This window comes from Ornithorhynchus anatinus, chromosome 4 (assembly GCF_004115215.2).
Source record: "Ornithorhynchus anatinus isolate Pmale09 chromosome 4, mOrnAna1.pri.v4, whole genome shotgun sequence".
NCBI lineage: Eukaryota > Metazoa > Chordata > Mammalia > Monotremata > Ornithorhynchidae > Ornithorhynchus > Ornithorhynchus anatinus.
The window spans coordinates 62,590,997-62,617,016 of NC_041731.1; the positions used below are offsets into that span (position 1 = coordinate 62,590,997).

The 26,020-nt window shown below is 43.3% G+C and overlaps 1 protein-coding gene across 1 annotated transcript in view; it reads right to left on the minus strand.

Moving 5' to 3' along the window:
• Positions 1–26,020, minus strand: part of RGS22 (regulator of G protein signaling 22) — a 130,100-nt gene that overhangs the window by 80,591 nt on the left and 23,489 nt on the right. The window contains exons 5-11 of the mRNA XM_029064178.2: positions 21,975–22,060; positions 17,583–17,751; positions 12,573–12,729; positions 11,744–12,407; positions 9,655–9,816; positions 457–637; positions 115–254 (exon numbers count right to left, since the gene is read on the minus strand). Coding sequence (XP_028920011.1) covers positions 115–254; positions 457–637; positions 9,655–9,816; positions 11,744–12,407; positions 12,573–12,729; positions 17,583–17,751; positions 21,975–22,060 — 1,559 coding nt within the window. The remainder of the gene's footprint in view (positions 1–114; positions 255–456; positions 638–9,654; positions 9,817–11,743; positions 12,408–12,572; positions 12,730–17,582; positions 17,752–21,974; positions 22,061–26,020) is intronic.

A 26,020-nucleotide genomic window follows, 5' to 3' on the forward strand; every position in this document is an offset into this window, starting at 1 on the left:
TACCTGGCAATTGTAAAGTATCTCCATCCTTGGCTATCCTAACACCAAATTTTGGCTAACAATCAAATTTCCTAATAAAACACAAGTTTATGGAAGTATTTCTAGTACACCTACCTCTTACTGACAGCTCCGTAGTTTTTTATTTGACCAGTAGTAACCGGGAGACTTTGACTTGTTCTTTGTGTTGCCGTTTTAACTCTACGAGATTTCTTGTCCAGTTTAGAAGACAGTTCCAGTGACCTGGACTCATTCTTCTGATGAAGGATTAAAAAAATAGAGAAACAGGAAAATAGATAAAAATTCACCCTTGGTGAAACTCTAGCATTCCCCTCCTCCAAAATAAAAGATTAAATCCTCTGGAATTTACAATGTAAAGGTAGGTGGGGAAAACCGAAAGTATTTCACCATTCATTTGGCCATAAAAGAATATACTCAAAGTGTCTTCACTCTACCTACCTGAGAATAAGAAGGCGTTTTCCGTGGGGTGCAAGACTTAGGTCTTAGTGGTAAAAGGGTCACCATTTGTGGGAAAGGATCAACATCCTTTCTTGGTCTCTCTTGTTGCATGTGCCAAAATCTCAGGCCAGAACTTGCATTTTTTATGGTATTTGAATGTGTCACACAAAATCTAGGACCCCTGGAGGAATAAAAGGCAACCTTGGTCACCATTCATTCATTCAATAGTATTTATTGAGCGCTTACTATGTGCAGAGCACTGTACTAAGTGCTTGGAATGTACAATTCGGCAACAGATAGAGACAATCCCTGCCCATCGACGGGCTTACAGTTTAATCGGGGGAGACAGATGGAAAAAAAACAAGATAACTTAATCACAATAAATAGAATCAAGGGGATGTACACCTCACCAAAATACAAAAATATGCATTAAGTCCCTTTCCTACTGCGACTACCATATTTATGCGGACCATCCTTCCCCAGTTCAGTCATTTCTGCCCTCCTATCCCAATAACTAGGGATAGTTATTATCTAGTTAGGAAACTAGACTTACGGAAAGTAAGCAGTAGACTGAATCAGACACACTCACAATTCCCTCCAAACCCAAATTCCCACGAAAATCTTAAACAAAAAGAACAGAATGGACAAGCACAGTGCTAAATACTATATTTCCTATTAGCCCATGACCTGACTCTAGCCTAATAGAGAAGCAGCATGGCATAGTGGATAGAGCACAGGCCTGGAAGGAAGAAGGTCATGGGTTCTAATCCTAGCTTTGCCATTTGCCTGCTGCGTGACCTTGGGCAAGTCACTTCACTTCTCAGGGCCTCAGTTACCTCATCTGTAAAATGTGAATGGAGAATGGGAGTCCCATGTGGGATAGGGACTGTGTCCAACTGGACTTGCTGGTATGCACCCCAGGGCTTAGTACAGTGCCTGCCACATAGTAAGTGCTTAACAAATACCATAACAGTAATTACTGTCATTATAATTATTATTAATGGCTACATGGCTGTTTCTATTACTGCAATAGAGACTTCCTTAAAATATATTTTAGAACTCCAAAAACATTTAGGCCTAAAATTATACGAGGACTTTGCTGCTGGGATTAAAAACCTGGGAGTCGGAAGGACTTTGCCACTTGTCTGCTGTATGACCTTGGACAAGTCACTTCACTTCTCGGGGGCCTCAGTTACCTCATTTGTAAAATGGGAATTAAGATTGTAGGACATAGACTGTATCCAACCTTGTTTCTACCCCAGCGCTTAGTACAGTGCCTGGCACATAGTAAACACTTCACAAAGACCATTTAAAAAAGGAAAAGAAATGAAATGTCCTAGTTCCCCTCCTAGAACTGGAACAAAGTCCCCAGGGCCAAACTTGGGAAGCCTCCTTGCAGTTCAGTGCTATGGCCACAATGCTAGGGGCTCCCGGGTTCAAGGAACAACTGAGAGGAAAAGGAAAATTGCCTGAAGTGAGCTTTAGTCAGCTTCCATCTTAGAGCAACCTCAATCCAGTTCAGCAGTGTCTCATCAGCCCCCAACAGGTATCACGATGAGCTCAAGCCCGGATAGGGACCTGGGAAGATCCCAATTTCCCTACCATGTGAGGTTTTAAGTAGCAGCATGGTCTAGTGGCAAGAGCATGGGCCTGGGAGTCAGAAGGACCGGGTTCTAATCCCCACTCTGCCACTTGTCTCCTGTGTGGCCTTGGACAAGACACTTCTCTTCTCTGGGCTTCAGTTACCTCATCTGTAAAATGGGGATTACCATTGAGAGCACCAAGTGGGACAGGGACTGTGTCCAACCCAATTTCATTGTTTCTAGCTGATGCTTAGTACAGTGCTTGGCATACAGTAAGTGCTTAACAAATACCACAATTATTATTACTACTATAAAACACGTGGCCCTGTTTTCTCATGTTCTCACTATAAAAAGAATTTAGTGGGCAAAGCAGCTTTAGCATCTAGCTAGATCTAGCATCTAGCATTTAGGTATCTGCCCCAAGTCACCACTTTCCAGGGGGCCCACTTATCAATCATAGTTCTTGAGCACTGTGCAGAGCACTGTACTAAGCTCTTGAAAAAGTACAATATAAAAGAGTTGGAAGACATGATTCTTCTCCACAACGAGCCTGATTGTTTGATTGTTTAAATTTGATTGTTAGCCAAACTTTGGAGCTAGGATAGCCAATGACGGAGAGTCTTTATAATTGCCAGGCAAGGTTCACTGTCGATTCAGCATTAGGAGGGAGAGTCCCTTTAAATTGGCAGGAAATCAATCAATCTTTTTCATTGAGCGCTTCCTGTGTGCAGAGCACTTAGGGGTTTTTATTTGTTTTAGAGAGAAGGACAGACATTAACGTAAATAAATAACAGATATGTACATAAGTGCTTTGGAAACTGAGAGAGGGGTGGATAAAAGTGCAAATCCAAGTGCAAGGATGGCGCAGAAGGGAGTGGGAGAAGAAGAAAGGAAGACCTAGTCAGGAAAGGCCTCTTTGAGGAGATGTGCCTTCAACAGGGTTTTGAAGAAAGGCCACTAGAGGTTTTCCACAGTGGCAGCTGTTTCAGGGCTAAAACTAGCCTCAGTAGAGAGAGGGTGAGAACTTGGAATGCAGAGGCACGGGGGCAATCTGTGCCTGTCTATTGTTGCATTGTACTGTCCAAAGCACTTAGTACAGTGCTCTGCATACACTAAGCGCTCAATTATTAAGCCTGAATGAATTAATGAATCCACGGTTCACAGAGGAAGAGCACAGAGCTGAGAGTCAGAGGATCTGGGTTCTAAGCCCAGGTGTGACCCTGGGCAAGTTGCTTAATTTCTCTTCAGCTCAGTTACTTCATCTGTGAAATGGAGATTAAATCCTCTTCCCTCCAATTTAGACTGTGAGTTCTATGAAGAACAGCGACTGTGTCCAACCTGATGATCTTGCACCTAACCCAGCGCTTAATTGAGTGCCTGGCACACAGCAAGTACTTAGTATCATTTTTAAAAAAGAGCATTCATTACTTCAGACTTTTCAGAGCACTGTAATAGTGCTACCCTCTAGACTGTAAGCCCATGGTGGATAGGGATTGTCTCTCTTTATTGCTTTTTGTATTTTCCAAATGCTTAGGATAGTGCTCTGCACACAGTAAGTGCTCAATAAATACGATTGAATGAATGAATAATAGTATATGCCCAATGTAGGTAATAGTGCACCAAACAGTTCTTCAGTAATGTGAAAGAGTTAATGCTCATCCCTAAATATCTAACTGATTACCAGGGCCCTGAGAAGGACTCTCAGAGAGGGAAGCAGCGTGGCTCAGTGGAAAGAGCCTGGGCTTGGGAGTCAGAGGTCATGGGTTCGAATCCCGGCTCCGCCACTTGTCAGCTGTGTGACTGTGGGCAAGTCACTTGACTTCTCCATGCCTCAGTGACCTCATCTGGACAATGGGAATGAAGACTGTGAGCCTCACATGGGACAACCTGATGACCCTTAATCTACCCTAGCGCTTAGAACAGCGCTCTGCCCATAGTAAGTGCTTAACAAATACCAACATTATTATTATTATTATTATTATTATTATTAACTGAGCTCCATCTAATAGGAGATTTCTACAATACGATTCATTCATTCATTCAATAGTATTTACTGAGTGCTTACTATGTGCAGAGCATTGTACTAAGTGCTTGGAATGTACAATACGGCAACAGATAGAGACAATCCCTGCCCACTGACGGGCTTACAGTCTAATCGGGGTAGACAGATGGACAAAAACAAGACAACTTAATCACAATAAATAGAATCAAGCGGATGTACACCTCATTAACAAAATAAATAGGATAACAAAAATATATACAAATGAGCACAGTGCTGAGGGGAGGGGAAGGGAGAGGGGGAGGAGCAGAGGGAAAGGGGGGAAAGGGGGCTTAGCTGAGGGGAGGTGAAGGTGGGGCAGAGAGGCAGCAGAGGGAGCAGAGGGAAAAGGGGAAGCTCAGTCAGGGAAGGCCTCTTGGAGGAGGTGAGCTCTCAGTAGGGCTTTGAAGAGGGGAAGAGAGTTAGTTTGGCGGAGGTGAGGAGGGAGAGCGTTCCAGGACAGCGGGAGGACGTGGCCCAGGGGTCGACAGCGAGATAGACATGCGTGAACGGGGGACAGTGAGGAGGTGAGCGGCAGAGGAGCGGAGCCTACGGGGTGGGCAGTAGGAAGAGAGAAGGGAGGAGAGGTAGGAGGGGGCAAGGTGATGGAGAGCCTTGAAGCCCAGAGTGAGAGGTTTTTGTTTCATGCGGAGGTTGATAGGCAACCACTGGAGGTTTTTAAGGAGGGGAGTGACATGCCCAGAGCTTTTCTGCAGGAAGATGATCCGGGCAGGGGAATGAAGAATAGACTGGAGCGGGGAGAGGCAGGAGGAAGGGAGATCAGAGAGAAGGCTGACACAATAATCCAGCTGGGATATTATGACAGCCTGAAGATAAATGACCCATCCAGCCCAGTGTTCAGTCCCTGACAGAGGCAACAAAGGATGATAACAATAATAATAATAATAATAATAATTATGGCATTTGTAAAGCACTTACTATGTGCTAGGCACTGTACTAAGCGCTGGGGTGGATACAAGCAAATCCGGTTGGACACAGTCCACTGTCCCACATGGGGCTCAGTCTCAATCCCCATTTTACAGACGAGATCACTGAGGCTCAGAGAAGTGAAGTGACTTGCCCAAGGTCACACAGCAGACAAGTGGCGGAGCGGAATTAGAACCCATGGCCTTCTGACTCCCAGGCCCATGCTCTATTCATTACACCATGCTGCTTCCCCAATGCTTAGAGAAGTTATTATTATTAAGTGCCATCGAGTCACTTCCGATTCATAGCGACTTCACGGATATACTTTCTCCAGAACATCCTGTCCTCTGTCATAATCCACAACTTTTCTAAAGGTTCTTCCGTTATCGTTGTTATGGTCTCTCTCCATCTAGCTGCTGGTCTGCCTCTTCCACGTTTTCCCTGGACTTTTCCTAGCATTAGTGTCTTCTCCAGGGAATTAGTCTTCCTTATTACGTGTCCAAAATATGCTAAGTGTTACCTTGTTTAACACTATCCTCATAGTTAGAGATGTAACCTCTCATTATCATCAACAACGGTATTTACTGAACACTTACAGAGTAGAGAATATTCTTAATATCCATGAATCTAATTCAATCCCCTTCCTAAAGCAGTATCCAAGCCTGCAGGGTCAGGTTAGACTAGCCCTCCCACCCCGACCCAGTCTTCTAACATCCCTGAATTTGCCTGCTAGCATTCCTAATTTGTCTCTCTGGTAACTATTATGCACCTCTCATCCATGAATGCATCCAGCCCCTTCTGGATATTTTCTGTTTCCACAAACTTCTGGGATAACACATTCCATATGTTTTTGACCTACTGTGTGCAAAAAAGGCTTTCCTTTTGTTTAGTTATAAACCATCATTTTTTTTTTTGGCCCCATTCACATCCTTTCTGATTTTGATTCCCGTCCCCTCTCAGCCTTTGTTTTTACTAATCTCATCGGTTTCTCATTCATTTAATTGTATTTATTGAGTGCTTACTGTGTGCAGAGTAGTGTACGATATGCTTGGAATGTACAATACAGCAATAAAAAGAGACTATCTCTGCCCACAACCGGCTCACAGTCTAGACCTAATCTCCTCACCTAGAAGATACTCCACTCCCCACCCCTCATCAATCTATCAGTCAATCAATGGTATTTATGGAGCACTCACTATGTTTAGAGCACTGTACAAACTGCTTGGGAGACTACAATACGACACGATTAACAGACACGTTCCCTGCCCACAGAGAGTTTACAGTCTAGAGTGTAACCTCGTCTCTAGACTCTGAAGTCGTTGTGGGTAGGGAATGTGTCTGTTTATTGTTGCAGTATTCTCCCAAGCGCTTAGTACAGTGCTCTCCACACAAAAAGCACTCAATAAATATGACTGGCTGACTTGAAATGGGACAGGCATTAATATGAGTAACTAATTTATAACACATAATTTAAAGGCATGTACACAAGTGCTGTGGGGTTGGGCGGGGGTTAATTTCAAATGTCCAAAGGTCACAGATCCAAGTACATTTTGGTTGCCCTTCTCTGTATCTTCTTCAACTATATTATGGACTCCCTCCGAGCAAGGACCAGAACTGGCTGTGGTGTTCCACCTGAAAACAAAAACCACTTGAACATCTTTGGGGAATCACCCCAGTAGTTCACAGTTCAACTACAGTGCCTGTTAAACTACTGTGCTGAAATACATTTTATTAGCAACTCACGTTCATATACTTATAAAAGCAGCTACTAATGCTTTGAAAAGCGATCCCTGTCAGTGATGTTTGCGCCTCTAATACAAACCTACTCAATGTGCCTCATTCTCTTTGCTCTTAATAACAATAATAATCATTATTATGGGGTTTGTTAAGTGCTTGCTTTGTGCCAAGCACTTTCTAAGCCCTGGGGAAGCAGGTTGTTCCACATGAGGTTCACAGTTTTAATCCCCACTTTACAGATGAGGTAACCGAGGCACAGAAAAGTTAAGTGGCTTGCCCAAGGTCACACAGCAGACAAATGGTGCAACTGGGATTAGTCAACCCCTTCTCATGACCTTCCCCTTGCCTGGAAATCCTTTCTCACCTTCTTACCTAACAGACCATGACTTTCTCCGTCTTCAAAGTTCTCCTAAAATCACATCTCCTCCAGGAAGCCTTCCCTGACTAACCTCTCATCTTCTCACCCTGGTTTCCCTTCCTACTGCATCACTTAATTCACTTGAGTCCACATCACCCCATCTTTCACCTCCATAGCACTTATATGCATAAATGTACCTTCAGTTGCTTCCCTTACCTGTAATTTTTTTAAACGTCTGTCTCCCTAGCTGGATTCGAGGGCTGGGATGGCATCTACTCTCTATATCATAGTCTACCAAGAGCCTAGTATAGCGCTCTGAGCACAACAGTGATCAATAAAAAACACTGATTATTTGAAGGCAATAAATACTATTGAATGAATGAATGAATGAATGAATGAAGGCGATTTTCACTCAAACACCCATGACAGCTACAAGCTTATGAAAATTAAACATAGATGAGAGCTAAGTCACCAGCACCATGAAGTTAACCATACTTCTGAAGGACTTAAACCTTCATGGAGGGAAAAAACACATTAGCCAGTGATTTCCTTCACCCTCTTCACCTATCGCCCTTGTCCTTTGGCCGATATCTATCCCTGTGAAAAGGGAAAGCAAGTCTTTCCCATTTCCTGTATCTTTCTTCATTCCACCCCTATTCACTCTTCTTGAGGAAGGGATGGAGTGAAATGAGCAAAATCAGAAGTACAAGTTGACACATACTTTTCTGTGTTATTTCTGTTGATAGTTTCAACAGTAATGAAAAGGGGAAAATGGACATGGCTGGGATACAATTTTGGGGTAAAATTTGCCTAGTCTGAGAAAAAACACATTTCTGATGGTTAATGCTTTGAGATAATGAAATAATCTCCAAAGGATGAAAGTCTGAATGCTCTAGATTTAGAACTATACTAGAAGCAGAGGCCAGAACTGTGTTTTCACTCTTCTGGCAATGCCGAAGAATACTGTCGTGGGGGAAGAAATATATCGTTACAAGATGTTCCAAAAAACCATTCCTAGGCCCCCTCACAACCACCCCCATCCCTGCTCCCAGTTCTTAATGAGGCACAACGACAGAAGCTAAACAGGAAGCAAGCCAGTGGGTCTGATCTACTTTTAAGGACAGAACAAGCCGTGACTTGTGGAAAAATTATGGACTTCGTGTGTTTCCTTCCCTCCCTCCCCCATCTCCCTTCTTTTCATGCCCTAAATCATTCATCCCACACACCTCTCCTTTTGCTCATCCCTCCATGCCCCCGACCTTTCTTGTAGCCAGGGTCCCTTTTTTGCCCATCTCTCCCTCCCCCTGCCCCCAACATTTCTTGTGTACTGGGCTCCCCGTTTTGTCCCTCTCTACCATCCCGCCTCCCCGGGCCCCAACTTTTATTGTATCCTGGCTCCCCTCTTTGCCTTGAATCCCTGGAGTAGCTCCAAGCCTTGGCCCTCTTCCCACTCGGCCTGACTCCCCACAGTCATTCTGGGAGTCAGTCTTACTGCCCGTCGTCATTCCCTTTCCTGGGGTTACACCATCTGCTGGCCCACCCAACTCTCTCTTTCTCTCCTCATCCCACCGACAGTCACTCCTGTCCCTGCAGGCTCGAATGCCCATGGGTCGGTGGGGTCACCGCCGTTACGTATTAGGACTTGCTATCCAGGGCAAGCTTTAAATGATCTAATGGGCCTTTGCTTTTAGTTTCAAAACTTTATGTCTGTAAACCCACGATAAGTACCCGCTGGAGAAGCTGGGTGGCTTAGTGGATACGGCACGGACCTGGGAGTCAGAAGGACCTGAGTTCTAATCCCAGCTCTGCCACACGTCCGCTGTGTGATCTTGAGTAAGTCACTTCACTTCCCTATTCCTCAGTTGCCTCGAATGTAAAAAATGGAGATTAAGAGTGTGAGGCTTCCTGTGGGATAGGGACTGTGTCCAACCTGATTAACTTGTATCTGCCTCAGGGCTTAGAGCAGTACCATAGTGGCTTAGTGGAAAGAACATGGGCTTGGGAGTCAGAGGTCATGGGTTCTAATCCCAGCTCTGCCATTTATCAGCTGTGTGACTTTGGGCAAGTCACTTCGCTTCTCTGTGCCTCAGTTACCTCATCTGGAAAATGGGGATTAAGTCTGTGAGCCCCATGTCGGACAACCTGATTACCTTGTAACTACCCCAGTGCTTAGAACAGTGCTTGGGCACATAGTAAGCGCTTAACAAACACAATCATTACTAATAATGTTGGTATCTGTTAAGCGCTTACTATGTGCCGAGCACTGTTCTAAGCGCTGGGGGAGATACAGGGTAATCAGGTTGTCTCACGTGAGGCTCACAGTTAATCCCCATTTTACAGATGAGGGAACTGAGGCACAGAGAAGTTAAGTGACTTGTCCACAGTCCCACAGCTGACAAGTGGCAGAGCTGGGAGTCGAACCCATGACCTATGACTCCAAAGCCCAGGCTCTTTCCACTGAGCCACGCGTACCATAATTATTATTATTATCATTTTTATCATCCCCTTAACCCGCCTAAGAAAAGAGAAATTAAATGACTCCCAGTTTTTCCTACCAATATTGAAGTAAGGGTTTCACCACCTCATGCTGCACAGATCTTAAATGTGCTTCATTCCATAGAGATCCATCTAGTAGGTCCAGCTTGAATAAGATTTCCGGAGTGAGGTAGCAGTCCCCGCTGCTCACTAAATAACATCTTCTCATCTTATCTATATGTCTTGAACAAAAAGAAACCATCATGCAAGGGCAGCCGAGTAAAATCCTAGCTTTGGGAAATAGGGAATAATGAAAGTGAAAAATAAACCATAACCGGCTGCTGATCTTGGATTCATTCACTCACTCTATCGTATTTACTGAGTGTTCACTGTGTGCAGAGCACTGTACTAGTCAATGGGCAGGGGCTGCCTCTATTTTTGATGATTTGTACATTCCAAGCACTTAGTACAGTGCTCTGCACATAGTAAGCACTCAATAAATACTACTGAATGAATGAATGTACTATATGCGCTTGGAGAGAACAATACAACAGTAATCAGACACAGTCCCTGCCCACAGTAAGCTTAATAATAATAATCATAATGTTGGTATTTGTTAAGCGCTTACTATGTGCCGAGCATTGTTCTAAGCGCTGGGGTAGACACAGGGGAATCAGGTTGTCCCACTTGGGGCTCACAGTCTTAATCCCCATTTTACAGATGAGGTAACTGAGGCACCGAGAAGTTAAGTGACTTGCCCAAAGTCACACAGCTGACAAGTGGCCGAGCCAGGATTCAAACCCATGACCTCTGACTCCAAAGCCCGTGCTCTTTCCACTGAGCCATGCTGCTTCTCTAACAGTCTAGAGGATACAGTCTACAGTGTGGATTCCATCTACCAAGTTGTTAACACTCCACTTACATAAGTGGCGCGTGACCTCTAACAACTAAGTATACTACTTGTCGGCCGGGTGACCTTGAGCAAGTCGCTTAACTTCTCTGTGCCTCAGATACGTCAACTGTATATTGGGGATAAAGTCTGTGAGATCTTTGAGGAACGGGGACCGTGTCCAACCTGATTAATTTATATCTACCCCACCCGCTTTCCCCTCCCAGGGTCACATCCGGAGTTTCCAGTACTCTACCAGTCTCGACTATGGGACGGAGGGTCAGGCAGAGGCCTATCCAATCCATTCCTAGCTTGACCAGTGGTTAGCGAGAGGAAGGCAATCTGCTACAAGTCAAAACTCACCTGTGCTGGCCAGCAGCAGCATGGGAGAGAGTCAAGGGCAGAGACTCAAGTTGACTATGCTATGCTGATGCTATCCGTGATTCTAAACATCAAGGTGGGGAGGCATCTAGGGTTTGTATCAATAATCTCTGGAGGGGCCACAATTTTCCAACTGAACAACTGGTGACAAGAGTTTAGTGTGTTCTGCACACAAGAAGAGCTCAATAAATATCATCGATTAATTGACAGTAGGGAAGAGGGAATAAAAGAATAGGATGTTGGCTTTCTATTCATCTTAAATTGTCTCTTGGGATTTTCCTCAAGATGGGGATCCCATTGGGAACAACTTTCATTGTACCAAAAAGCTTTCAGAAAGTTCCACTTTTCCCCCTTCCCGCATTCTTAGTGAATAGAGCACAGGCCTGGGAGTTAAAAGGTCATTTGTGTTAATCCCGGCTCTGCCACTGTCTGCTGTGTGACCCTGGGCAGGTCCCTTTACTTCTCTTGGCCTCAGTGATCTCATCTGTAAAACGGGGATTCAGAACACGAGCCCTACATGGGACAGGGATTGTGTCCAACTCAATTGGCTTGTATCCACCGCAGCACTTAGAACAGTGCCTGGCACATAGCAAGAGATTAACAAATACCATTATCATCATCATCGCTATCATCCCTCTCCAGTGATGACAGAGTTCTGGGTATCTGCTCCTGGGAAAAGAATGATCAGAAATCCACCTTGTGCTCAGGAGCAATGCTGGGGAGAGAGGGGAGGTTGTAATTTCAATTTTTTTTTTTAAAGTTTACCCTTCCAGAATGGGATTTCTTCCTTTCAGATTGTGGACCCATGAGCCCTCAGTAATGACTACGGACAGCTTAAATGGACGAAGCCTTCCTTATATCTTTGTTTTTATAAAAATTGAAAAGAAACAAAAAAATACCTTTGATGTCTGCCAGGGTCCTTAAGGACTTTCAATCTTTCGATGTCCATCCAGAGCCACAAATATCTCTCTCCCAACGACCCTTTCATAAACTTCTTAAATCTCTCAAATTCTTTTCTGGTGCCGATATCGTATTTTCTGTGAGCAATGCACCAGTCAGCTCTGCTCTCTACTCCAATACTTTCAGATTTTGAACTTAAACTTAAGGCTTCAGTGTTCTCGTCTACGTCTGGGCTTGGGAAACCAGAGGAGTCACCTGATTGAAGTGGTTGCCCAGTGTTACAGGTGGGAAACTCAGTACGTACTGGTTTCTGGATCACTCTGACCGAAAGTGATCGAAAATCTCTATCGACTGAACTTTCTTCCATTGGCATTCCAGTAAGTTTGGAGATGGAGGCTCTTATAATGAAGTGTATATATGCACTTAAAAACTCTTCATGTGATGAGAAAATCACTTCAGCTTTCCTGTCTTTACTAAGGGAACTTTTCTGCTTTCCCCCTAAATATACTTTTGGGAGTGAATGAGGAGTATCTTCCACACATACAGATCTACTCTGAGGTGAACTCATCACTCCTGATTTAGCAATTCCAAGGCTTCCGTTCTCTTTCTTCTCACTGGGAAGTTCTTGATTTGGGTTGAATTCATCATCACTGACATCATTCCCTAGATTAAGTCAGCAAAGACAATTAGAACAAATTCAAGAACTGTACATTTACGTTTTTCCCTACATTCAAATCACAAGTGCTGAACTGCAAAGAGTGAGGAATGATTAAAAAAAACCACAATTCTGGTTTCATGCTTAGCAATTTTGGAGAATATTCAACTTACCATTATTACCATTGTCTAAAACAGGATTTTCCAAGTGATATGAAAAACTTCTTTGAATTTGGCTGCTGATCGGACAACAAGGCAACGAATAGGTTGTCACTACTTGCTGGCTTTGCTTTGCTAATGAAAACCAATCCTTTGTCTGAGTAAATGTGGCCTAAAAAGAGAAACAAACCCAGGTTCAGTACAATAGCAGCAGGATTCTCCCCTCTGTAAGCTCATTGTGGGCAGGGAATGTGACTGCTATATTGCTATATTGTATTCTCCCAAGCACTTAGTACAATGCTCTGCACACAGTAAGCACTCAGTAAATATGATTGACTGACTGAAGAGCAATCTCTCTACATGAAGGGGCGGCAATCGGCTCTCAGCACTTGATCCTCTCCTCCTGGATCTATGCCAGGATGGAGGGGTCAATTTTTAGGAAAATCATAACAATCTGTGTTTCTACATTGCCTTCCTCCAACAGAAATGCTGAATGACACAATCGCTAAATCAATCAATCAATAGTATTCATTGAGCACTTATGTGCAGAGTACTAAGTACTTGAGAGAGTACAATACAGCAGAATGAGCAGACATGTTCCCTGCCCATAGCGAGTTCAAAGTAACTATTTCTCTTACTTTTTCTCTTGCTGCCTTTTGAATTACGTGGTCTGGCAAATGAAGATAGATCACCTCCTCAGAGCGGTGCTGTGTCCATGTATTATGGATGAATCATAGTTCTCACCATCAACAGCTTTTACTGAGAGTGCCTTACTGTGCTGCACAGCATTCGCTGTGCTAACCACCTGAATGATACTTTTCCGACCTTTGAGCCACTCTAATACCCTTATCAACTCCCCTTGTCCCACAAATGAGAAACTGAACCGGACGTCGATAAAGGCCTAGTGGACAGAGCACAAGCCTGGGAGTCAGAAGGACCTCGATTCTAATCCCGGCTCCGTCACTTGTCTTGTATGTGACCTCGGGCAAGTCACTTAACCTCTCTGTGCCTCAGTTACCTCATCTGTAAAAAGGGGATTAAGACTGTGATCCCCTTGTGGGACATGATTACTTTTGTATCCACCCCAGAACTCAGGACAGTGCCTGGCACATAGAAAACACCTAACAAATGGCATTTTTTAAAAAAAGGAAGAAGGCTAGGTAATAATTTTTGGTAACATAACATTTGACTTCCATGCTCTCACATAAAAGATCCCATTTCTTTCATATGTCTTTCTTTGTGACACATTGCTACTTATGTGGGAGTTCAAATGATAAACCCCATTTAGTAAGAATATAGTTCTTATATAAAATATAAATATATATAAAACTAGAGTGCCAGTTAATGAATAATAAAATATAAAGCCTTGCTCCTAATGATACATGAAACTTTTTCATCAATTGTAAAAAAAAAACCCTCTATGAACCCCACTGCACCATCTAGCTATCCCCCAATATTCCTCTTTCCATCCTGCTCCAAATTTCTTAAATAGGTTATATACATCCACCAACTCCACTTCCTATCCTCTAAACCTCTTCAATCTGTTTCTGCCCTCATCACTCCACTGAAGTCAATCTTTCCAAGGTCACCAGTGACCTTCTTCTTACCAGATCTAGTGGACTTAGTCGTAATCCTCCTTGATCTTTCGGCTGCTTTCAACACTTTGGACCATTTCACTTCTCCTGGAAACACTAACCTTGGTTTTCCTGACAGTTCTTTCCTAGTTCTCCTCTTCTCTCTGGTCATTATTTTTCCCTGGTTCTTCCTCTGCTTCCCACTCCCTAAGAGTAGGTGTCCCTCAAGGCTTTGTTGTGGTCACCTTTTCAGTATATCTCTTCTCACTCTTTTGTCTTGTCTTATGCTGTCGAGGTCATTTCCAACCCTTAGTGACACCACGGACACATCTCTCCCAGAATGCCCCACCTCCATCTGCAATCGTTCTGGTAGTGGATCCAAAGAGTTTTCTTGGTCAAAATATGGAAGTGGTTTATCATTGCTTCCTTCCACACAGCAAACTTGAGTTTCCACCCTCAACTCTCTCCCATGAGGCTGCTGCCCAGCACAGGGGAGTCTTGACTTGAAGCAGATTGCCTGTCACTCACTAGCCACTGGCCAAACTAGGAATGGAATGGACAGGCCTCTGCTTGACTCTCCCTTCCAGAGTCGAGACTGGTAGAGCACTGGAAACTCTGCAGGTGCGACCCTGAGAGGGGCCTCTCACACTTTAGGGGCACTCAAAACTACCAGCTTTATGCAGACAACTTCCAAATCAGCCCTTAATACAGTGCTTTGCACACAGTAAGAGCTCATTAAATACGATTGAATGAATGAAAGCTGCTAGCCCTGACCTTCTCTGCAATCTCACATTTTTTTCATACCTCCACATGTCCACATGAAGTCCTGCTAACACTTCATGGTCAATATGTCCAAAACTAAATTCATCTTCCCCCTCAAACCTTAATTTTCCCATCACCAATGACAACATCACTTAGCTCACTGTGGGCACGGAAAATGTCTACCAACTCTGTAATACCCTAGTCTCCTAGGCACTTAGTACATTTTCTAAGAAAATGTATGGCCACTCCTCACTCCCACTCCTCAAAAACCAATATTTGCCCATTCCTCTCCATATCAAGCAGAAACTCTGACTACTGAAATCACTCAATCGACTCTTCCGCTTCACTCCAACTCACAATATTCACTTCTCTTATAATAAACATGATTGTGGCATTTGTTAAACGCTTACTATGTGCCAAGCACTTTTCTAAGCACTGGGGTAGATACAAGCTAATCAAGTTGGACACAGTCCCTGTCCCACATGGGGCTCACAATCTTAATCCCCATTTTACAGATGCGGTCACTGAGGCCCGGAGAACTGAATTGACTTGCTCAAGGTCATACAGTAGACATGAGGCTGAACAGGGATTAGAACAAACGTCCTCTGACTTCCAAGCCCATGCTTGTTCCACTAGGCCACGTTGCTTCTCCCAAAAGAACTCAATCCCCAACCCTCCCCGACCCTTCCCAGCTTTATCCCACTGCTCCAAAGCCACAGGGAGGGATGCGCTTTTCCATCAGAACCATTATTACCCCATCTCTCCTACCCAAAATCTCTTGCAACTCCCTCCTCCTTCTTATCAATCAATCAGTGGCATTTATTGAGCGCTTACTATGTGCAGAGAACTGTAGTAAGCACGTGGGAGCATAAAACGAGAATTAACAGACACGTTGCCTGCCCTTAATGAGCTTACAGTTGATCTCTCCATGTCAAGGCATTTTCCGAAGTGAGCTCTAATCTCATCCACTTTATAATCCCCAGCACCACTTAAGCATGTAAATTACCACACTCCTTTAACATTTATGTACTATCTTACATACTCTATTACTCTCTTATCCCCTTTCTACTTCTCCCATTCCCTTCTGTGTTGCCCTGACTTGCTTGCATGGCCTAGTGGATAGAGCATGGGCCTGGGAGTCAGAAGGCCATGGGCTCTAATCCCAGCTCTGCCACTTGTCTGTTGTGTGACTTTGGGCAAGTCTCTTCACTTCTCTGGACCTCAGTTCCCTCATCTGTAAAGTGGTTATTGAGACTGTGAGCACGATGTGGGACAGGGACTGGGTCTAACCCGATTATCTTGCATCTACCCCAGGGCTTAGAACAGTGCCTGGCACATGGTAAGCACTTAACAAATACTGTAATTATTATTTATTCATTACCCCCGCCCCCAACCCCACAGCACATATGTACATATATGTAATGCATTTATTTATATTAATGTCTTGTCTCCCCCTCTAGACTGTAAGCTCACTATAGGAAGAGAATGTGTCTGTTTATTGTTATACTGTACTCTCCCAAGCACTTAGTACAGTGCTCTGCACACAGTAAGCTCTCAATAAATACGATTGAATGAAGGAATGAATGAATAATTAAAGTGTCTGTCTTCCTCAGTAGTCTAAATTCCTTAGGGGAAGATATTGTATCTTCTTACATTTTGCTTCTTTCGTAAGGGCTAAAATAGAGTGCTCAGTACAAAATAGAGATCAGTAAATGCTATACATTGATTTATTCTGGAAAAGGAAATAAGAAGATCAGTGAGAGAAATCTAATCAATTCTTAATGCTCTATTTTAAGAGTTTTTGTCTATGCTTCACTCGCATAAGTCTGCATGGGCCTGACTTCATTCTAACAGATCCAGTCAGTCAATCAGTGGTGTTTACTGACCACTTACAGTGTGCAGAATATTGCATTACACACTTGGGAGAGTACAATACAACAGAGTTGGTAGACATACCCTCAGGAAACTTACAGTCTACAGTAGGAGATAGACATTAAAATAAATTATGGACATATATACAAGTGTTGTGGGGCTGAAGGTGGGGTGAACATGAAGTTCTTAAAGGATACAGATCGAAGTGCACAGGCAACACAGAAGGGAGAAGGAATGTATCTGTTTACTGTTATATTTCATTCTCCCAAGTGCTTAGTACAGTGCTCTGCACACAGTAAACATAAATATGATTCAATGAATGAATGAGAGAGAGGGAAATGAGAGCTTAGTTTTGGCAGACCCCTTGGAGGAGATGTGATTAGAGAAGCAGCCTGGCTCAGTGGAAAAAGCCCGGGCTTGGGAGTCAGAGGACGTGGGTTCTAATCCCAGCTCCGCCACTTGTCTGCTGTGTGACCATGGGCAAGCCACTCACTTCTCTGTGTCTCAGTTACCTCATCTATAAAATGGGGATTAAGACTGGGAGCCCCATGTGGGACAAGCTGAATGCCTTGTATCTACCCCAGTACTTAGAACAATGTTTGACACATAGTGAGAACTTAAATACCATAATTATTATTATTATTATTGTAGTAAGGCTTTGAAGACGCTCAATGAGTACGACTGATTGATTGAGCAGCACCAGAGGAACAAGGAGGGGCCCCTGAGGTGGAGAGCTCATTTGATGATAATGAAGCCCAGCAAAGGCAGCCTAAATCAGTGATGCTCCTCGGCGCTCTATGAACAGACATACTTTTACCTCGCCAAGAGAGACATAGAACTTCTTCATAATTTTTTGATTCTCATCTTCACATGGAGAATATGGAGGGGGTGGTGTTTTTTTCATAATCCAGGGATAATACGATGGATCTATTATGAAATTTATGCCCGTTTCGCTCCATTCAACTTGCGACACCAGTTTGGCTAATCTGCAGTTTGGAAATTATATATATATATTAGATGGTGTAATTGTTCAGCAGTTCATTAACAAATCTTTACAGTATCCAGTAAGAAACACCAGGACTTTATTTCATTCACCTGACTTCTTACCTCCTTGTAAGTTACGCATAGAGCAGGAAAAATTTCCCACGGATTTTAATTCTGTTGGAAAGATTTGTTTCACTTCAGTTCATTATTTGGGAATTTAAGGTGCCAATTCACCCATAAAAATGAAAGCAACATCACACACCAATAGCCTATCCATTTTGTATTCTTGTCTGTGGTGGTGGGAATTGATTATTAAGAGGAAGGAGCATGAGGAGACCTGAGAGTCAGAGGACCTGGTTTCTAATCCTGGGTCTGCCTCCTGTCTGCTGTGTGACCTCGGGCTAGTCACTTAACTTCTCTGTGCCTCGGTTACTGTTTTCCGTAGAATGGTGATTAAGAGACTGTGAGCCCCAAGTGGGCCATAGATCGTGTCCAACATGATTACTTTGTATCTACCCCAGCTCTTAGTACAGTGCTTTGGATAGATACAAGTTAATCAGGTTGGACATGATCCGTGTCCCACATGGGCTCTCAGTTTTAATCCTCATTTTACAGTTCAGGTAACAGGTACAGAGAAGAGAAGTGACTTGCCCAAGGTCACAAAACAGACAAGTGGTAGAGCTGGGCATAGAACCCAGGTCCTTTTGACTCCCAGGCCCGTGCTTTAGGCCCAGGGCAGTAGACTATAAATTCCTCAATTAGACTTTAAACTGTCTTTTACTTCTTTTGTATGTTCCCCAAGTCCTAAGGCTTTGCTTAGTAATGACCCACAAACAGGTCCAATTCTCCCATGCCTACTTAAAGCTTTTTTATTGAGCACACAGTAGGCTCAGTAAATACTATTCATACTGATAATTCCACCATTTTTATGATCCCTAAAATAAAAAATGATTGGGAACTTCTGCTTTTGTCTAGGCCAAATTAGAAGGCAGTGCTTTCTTTTTTTTTTTGGTATGGTTGAATTGTCTCTGGGAGACGGAGAATGAGAGAGGGGTGGGAAAAGCAGAAAAACCAAAATATCAACTCTTTAAAATAAAGGTTATATTTACAGGCAAAGTAAAATATTCTATGTATAAAATGATTAAAAGAGAATGGTGGTATTGGGCAGGGATTGTCTCTATCTGTTGCCAAATTGTACATTCCAAGCGCTTAGTACAGTGCTTTGCACATAGTAAGCGCTCAATACCAGCTGGGTGACTGTGGGCAAGTCACTTAACTTCTCTGGGCCTCAGTTACCTCATCTGGAAAATGGGGATGAAGACTGTGAGCCTCATGTGGGACAACCTGATTAGCCTGTGTCTACCCCAGCGCTTAGAACAGTGCCCTGCACACAGTAAGCGCTTAACAAATACCAATATTATTATTACTATTGAATGAATGAATGAATGGTTTCTCCCCAGGTAGGTTTCAAGAGTTTTGGCAAAACTTCACTTCATATCAATATGTAAATCTTTGAAAAATGTACTGTACAACCTTAGTCATTGAACAATAGACAACGTCTGATTTCACACTACAGCAGATGGTAAAACTCAGAATATTTTTTCTGAATCCTTCCAACCTCCTGCAGACTATAAAGATTCTGAAGAAAATCAGATTTACACCAGTGTCTAGGCTAGCCCTCGTAAAATGGGCAGTGAATTTTATTCAGAGGAGAAGCAGCATGACATAGTGGATAGAGCACAGGCCTGGGAGTCAGAAATTCACAGGTTCTAATCCCAGCTCTGCCACTTGTCTGTTGCGTAACCTTGGACAAGTCACTTCACTTCTCTGTGCCTCATCTGTAAAATGGGAATTGAGACTGTGAGCTCCACATGGGACAGGGACTGTGTCCAACTTGATTTGCTTGCGCCCATCCCAGACTGTACTAAGGTACAGTGCCTGGCACATATTAAGTGCTTACGAAATACCATAATAATAATAGTAATAATGATTATTATTATTCATGGTCATGCCTGTGACTACCAGATTCATGATGTATCCACCATGTGTGTTGACACACACTCATCCTCCGTGACTGGAAGGTTTGAGATGTGGGGAGGAAAGACAAAAAGGAGAAGCCAGAGTTCTCCTTAATTCTTCTCTTTATCCCGAGAGGGATGGCAGATTTTAAACTGCAGGAACTAAGCACTCAGTTTACAGATGAGGTAACTGAGGCACAGAGAAGTGAAGTGACTTGCCCAAGGTCACAGAGAAGATATGTGGAAGAGCCGGGATTAATAATAATAATAATAATAATGTTGGCATTTGTTAAACTCTTACTATGTGCCAAGCACTGTACTAAGCGCTGCGGTAGATACAAGGTAATCTAGTTGTCCCACATAAGGCTCACAGTCTTCATCCCCATTTTCCAGATGAGGTAACTGAGGCACAGAGAAGTTAAGTGACTTGCTCAAGGTCACACAGCTGACAAGCAGTGGATTCGGGATTAGAACCCATGACCTCTGACTCCCAAGCCCAGGCTCTTTCCACTGAGCCACGCTGCTTCTCTAGAATTAGATTAGAACCCATGACCTTCTGACTCTCAGGCCCGTGCTCTATCCACTACTCCATGCTGCTTCTCTATGCCCAGCATCAACTCTCCACCCCTTGCCTCACTGGCAGTGAAGTCAGGTCCAGTTAGAATTGGGCAGAACATGTGCTCAAAATCCTGAGACTTGAGTTTGCTCATCATCATCATCATCGGTGTTTATTGAGCACTTATTATGTGCAGAGCACTGTAATAATAATGATGGTATTAATTAAGCACTTACTATGGGTCAAGCACTAAGCGCTGAGGTAGATAAAAGCTAATCAGGTTGGACACAGTCCCAGTCACACATGGGACTCAAACTCTTAATCCCCATTTTTTTATAAGTGAGGTAACTGAGGCCCAGAGAAGTGAAGTGACTTGCTCAAAATCACACAGCAGACAAGTGGAGAAGCCAGAATTAGAACCCAGGTCCTTCTGACTCCCGGGGCTTCCTTGGGAGAGGACAATACAACAGAGTTGGCAGACACTTTCCCTGTGTTTATGTAAAGTGTGTAGAGCCTGACCCCAGATTTTCAGACTCTTCAGGGCTACAGTTGGAAAAGGAGTAATCCAAGCCATCGCATTTCGTCTGGTTCCATGGACATTGATTACTAAATACTTAAAGATTCCTGTGATTTTTTAAATCTCTTTCTCTCTCCCCTCTCTCCATTTAGGAATTTAAAAGATTCTTTGAGGGCTCGGCTCAGTTAAGCACCATAATCAACTCTATTTCTCTCATGTCCTAATGCTTTTATTGTCTCCTTTAAGAAAACTCTAAAACCATACATAGTTAAAAGTAAAAATTTTCACATGTTGCACCAAAAATAAGGACCAACAATGGAATGATAAAAAAATTCAGCATCAATAGCTATCTCTCAGTATTACTTTGAAAAATAGTTGCCCAAAGTAGAGGTCAAAAATAATGCTTCAAAATATTGCATTACTTACATTTTAAAGGCCATAGGAAATGGGAAAATTTAATAATACACTGTGAGTTGTAATTCTTTTTATTACTTTTCCCACAATACATCATACTCTCGGCCAACAATCTAACAAATGCCACTTTTGCCAAATTAACTTTACTTGTTTTAGATAACAATGATCTGTTCTTGTATCCGCAATCAAAACAGAATTGCTAGGTTTGATTTTCATAAAATCTCTTCGGAAAGTGGACAAATAATCTTACCAAACAAATCTATATTATCCTAAAACAAGAAGGAATTTGAATGAAAGCATCTGAAAAATCTTTACTAAAAGAGACATTAAAATTAGTGACTGAATTAGACAACGATCCTAAGAAAATCCTATAATGTGGCCTAGAAAATTATATATTTTGCCATTACCCTATTTATTTTGTCATTACCCTATTTATTTTGTTAATGAGATGTACATCACCTTGATTCTATTTATTTGTTGTTGTTTTAATGAGATGTTCATCCCCTTGATTCTATTTATTACTATCGTTCTTGTCTGTCCCTCTCCCCCAATTAGACTGTAAACCCCTCAAAGGGCAGGGACTGTCTCTATCTGTTATCGATTTGTACATTCCAAGCGCTTAGTACATTGCTCTGCACATAGTAAGTGCTCAATAAATACTATTGAATGAATGAATGAATGAATACATTTAAAGCATCTTCACCCCAAAGATTGCAATACCTGTATTCAAAATAACAATCACTTTTCAGAAATGCTGGAAGTCTTTCCTTCTTAATCCACCGAATACCTTGCTCACGGTCAAGACACTATTGAAAAAAAGAGAAATGATAAGTCAGGGAAAAATCACTGCACTCTGCAGAGTCTCATTAGCCCCATCTTTATATGCTCTTTTGTGTACCGATCCTGGTCCTCACATTTCTCAATGAACCTGAGGGGTTCAGAAAATAATCTGGGAGGGTTCAGAAAATAATCTGGGACTTTTGGTGCTCTTCAGATTCCTGAAGCCAAACCAGACTGTGTCCAACCTGATTAGCCGGGATCTACTCCAGCGCATCCCCTCTCAGGGTCACACCTGGATAGTTTCCAGTACTCTACTAGTCTCGGCTACAGGAGGGAGAGTCAAGCAGAGGCCTGTTCATTCCATTCCTATCTTGGCCTGTGGCTAACGAGTGGAAAGCCACCTGCTAAAGGCAAAACTCACCCGTGCTGGGCAGTAGCAGCATGGTAGAGAGTCAAGGGTGGAGACTCAAGTTGACTGCATGGAAGACGGCAAATGGTAAGCCACTTCTGTATTTTTACCAAGAAAACTCTATGGATATGCTACCAGAACGATTGCAGATGGAGAGCCGGGCGTTCTGGGAGAGATGTGTCCATGGTGTCTCTATGGGTCGGAAATGACTCGACGGCATAAGACAAGACTCCAGAGCATAGACCAGCGCTTGACACAAAGTAAGTACTTAACAAATACAATCATCATCATAATCATCATCATCACCATCTGCCCCAGAATGGGTCCAGGTCAGAGAAATTCCCTGGGTCAGTTCTAAATAGAAGTAAATCTCTCAGTTCACATTTAAAGTCCCTCCCCTAAAATGACCAAGAAACCATAGGTTCAGTCTGCATTCCTGGAATTTGGCCTGCAAGTTTGAGTCAGGAACAGCAATTGGGGGGGGAGCAATGAGCCTGTAGCTGGATCTCCAAAATGCCTGCTTAAGCAATCAGTTCACCACCCCTCCCGCAGGAGAATACCTGAGAAGAAAGAGTAGGTGAGTCAACCTGTCCCTGCCCTTTCCTCTCGAAGTCTAACGCTCCACCTATCTCCTTTCCTATTCTATCTCTAAGTCTCTTCTCTGTCCCACATGTGGCTCACAGTCTAAAGGGGAAGGAGAACTGGAATTTAATCCCCATTTTGCAGGTGAGGAAACTGAGGCACAGAGATGTTTGGTGACTTGCCCAAGGTCACACAGCGGCCAAATGGCAGAGAAGAGATTAGAACCCAGGTTCCCAAGACCCCAAGGCCCCAGATCTTTCCACAGACCATGCTACTCCTCAAAAAGCCCTTAATGTTTACAATAGGTAAATACCTATTTACAATAGGTAAATATTCTCCATATCGACGCTTTCCACTCGCTACTCTCCTTCTCAGACTCTTTACTCTTCCCAAGTTCATGTTCCAAATGTACCTCACACTTGACTCTTCCACTTCCAACCCCATGCTCATGCTGTTTGCCCCTACAGTTCAGAAGAGTAGAGTCTTTTCCAAAGCTTTTCCAAAGCTCTCCTGAAATTCTCCAAGAAGCCTTCCCTGATTTATCTCTTCTCTGCATCACTTCAATTTGGAATCAGCCCAGTTTTCCTTGCACTACATACCTAAGTCTTCAAAAAAGTCTTCAATACCTCTCCCCCTATGTCCTTTTTCTATTAAACACCATATCCTGCTGAGTAAAAGTTGTAAAGACTCAAAATTGAAATAAAAACTGGCTCTCAATTTTGAAACTCTTCCCTCCCTCCTCCCTTCCCTGCCCCCTTATCTTTTTCTTTCTCTTCCTTTCAGCTATAAAATGGGAGACACTATTACACACTAGCAGTAAATTCCAATAACAAGCCTCTTTCTTCTGCAAATAGTCATAATGATCCTCCTAGAAGCCTACGTCATATCTTGCTTCAATTATTACACTCTTTTATTCTGGTATTACTCTAAGCTCCAAATCTGTGTAAGAAAACTATCACTGCTTAACAGTTAAGTGTCTTCAGCGTATCACACTACATGTCATGCAGAAAAGACTAGACCTTTGCTTTAAAGGGTTGTTTTAAAAGGTGACAGATCATCATTATATACATACATCATAGAATTGAGTTGCGTCCATATATATCATGAAAGATCCATCATATTCACCTACTCAAATCCAATTTGGCCAACATTCTTAGGGTAAAAAAAACACAGCATGGCTGAGAGGCCTGGAAGTCGGAGGACCTAGATTCTGATCTCGGCTCCACCACTTCTCTTCTGGGTGACCTTGGGCAAGGCATTTCACTTCTCTATGAATCAGTTACCTCATCTGTAAAATGGAGAGTTAAGACTGTGAGCCCTATGTGGGACAGGGACTTTCTGCAGCCTGATTATATTGTACCTTCCCCAGCGCTCTATGGATAAAAGTACCAGATCGACTTCATCACCGAAGATGGGATATTCTGAAGAGGGTGTTGTCCATGGAGTTGCTATGGATCGGAAATGACCCCAGCACTTAGTACAGTGCCCGGCACATGGTAAACTCTTAACAAACACTATAAAAAAAGATAAGGCTAGGAATAAAGGATTAAGAAGAGGGGTGGTAGATAGAGGTAAAGCAAGTTAAAGGAAGAAGCAGGAGAAACAGAGAGGCATGGGAGCATGAGAGAGAGATATATGCCAAAAAAGTTGATGAAGGAGGTAAAGGAAACCCTAAGAAAAGGAGACTCAAGGAAAGGTAGATGGAAGGTGCTAGAAAACGGGGGTGGAAGGAGAAACACTGGCTTTGTTCGATTAATAATAATAGTAATGTTGTTATTTGTTAAGCGCTTACTCTGTACAGAGCACTGTTCTAAGCGCTAGGGTAGATACAGGGTAATCAGGTTGTCCCATGTGAGGCTCACAGTCTTAGTCCCCATTTTACAGATGAGGTAACTGAGGCCCAGAGAAGTGAAGTGACTTGCCCACAGTCACACAGCTGACAAGTGGCAGAGCTAGGATTCGAACCCATGCTCTTTCCACTGAGCCCCGCTGATTAGTAGCTACACTATGTCTTCATCAACCCTGGCCTCACAAGCCCCTTCCCCACCTGCGCCGAAGCTCCATACTGGAGTGATGTCATAGCTGTCTAATAATAATGTTAATAATAATAACTATAGCATTTGTTAAGCACTTACTATGTGCCAGGCACTGTACTAAGCGCTAGGGTAGATACAGCAAATCGGGTTGGACACAGTCCCTGTCCCACATGGGGTTCACAGTCTCAATCTCCATTTAACAGATAAGGGAACTGAGGCCCAGAGAAGTGAAGCAACTTGTCCAAGGCCACTCAGCACCCAACTGGTAGAATCGGCATTAGAACCCATGACCTCCTGACTCCCAGGCCCGTGCTCTATTCACTATGCCAAGTTGCTCCTCATCAGCATGTCTCTGATAATAGTGCTGGTAATCTCCTTGGAATGAGCTCGCTGTGGGCAGAGCATGGCTTAGTGGAAAGAGCACAGGCTTGGGAGTCAAAAGTCATGGGTTCTAATCCCAGCTCTGCCACTTGTCAGCTGTGTGACCTTGGGCAAGGCACTTCACTTCTCTGTGCCTCAGTTACCTCATCTGTAAAATGGGGATGAAGACTCTGAGCCCTACGTGAGACAACCTGATTACCTTGAATCTACCCCAGTGCTTAGAACAGTGCTTGGCACATAGTGAGCACTTAACAAATACCAACCTTATTATTATTATTTCCCAAGTGCTTAGTACAATGCTCTGCACACAGTAAGCACTCAATAAATATGATTGAATGAATGACTGAATGCTCTCAGGTGGGGCCAGGTAAGCATTTTGTTGTTAAACTCACCCCACCCTCTCATCACTCCACCTCTTTTGAACTTGTGTCTCTGTCCTCACAACCTCCCCAAGTTTTCTAAACCCGTCAATTTCCAACCCCATACGGCAATGGGACAGGACTAATAGAGTAGGTTCAGAGATGGACACAGCCCCACCCTTTCTGCAAGAGCAGGGTTGGCCTCAGTGGCACCCATTT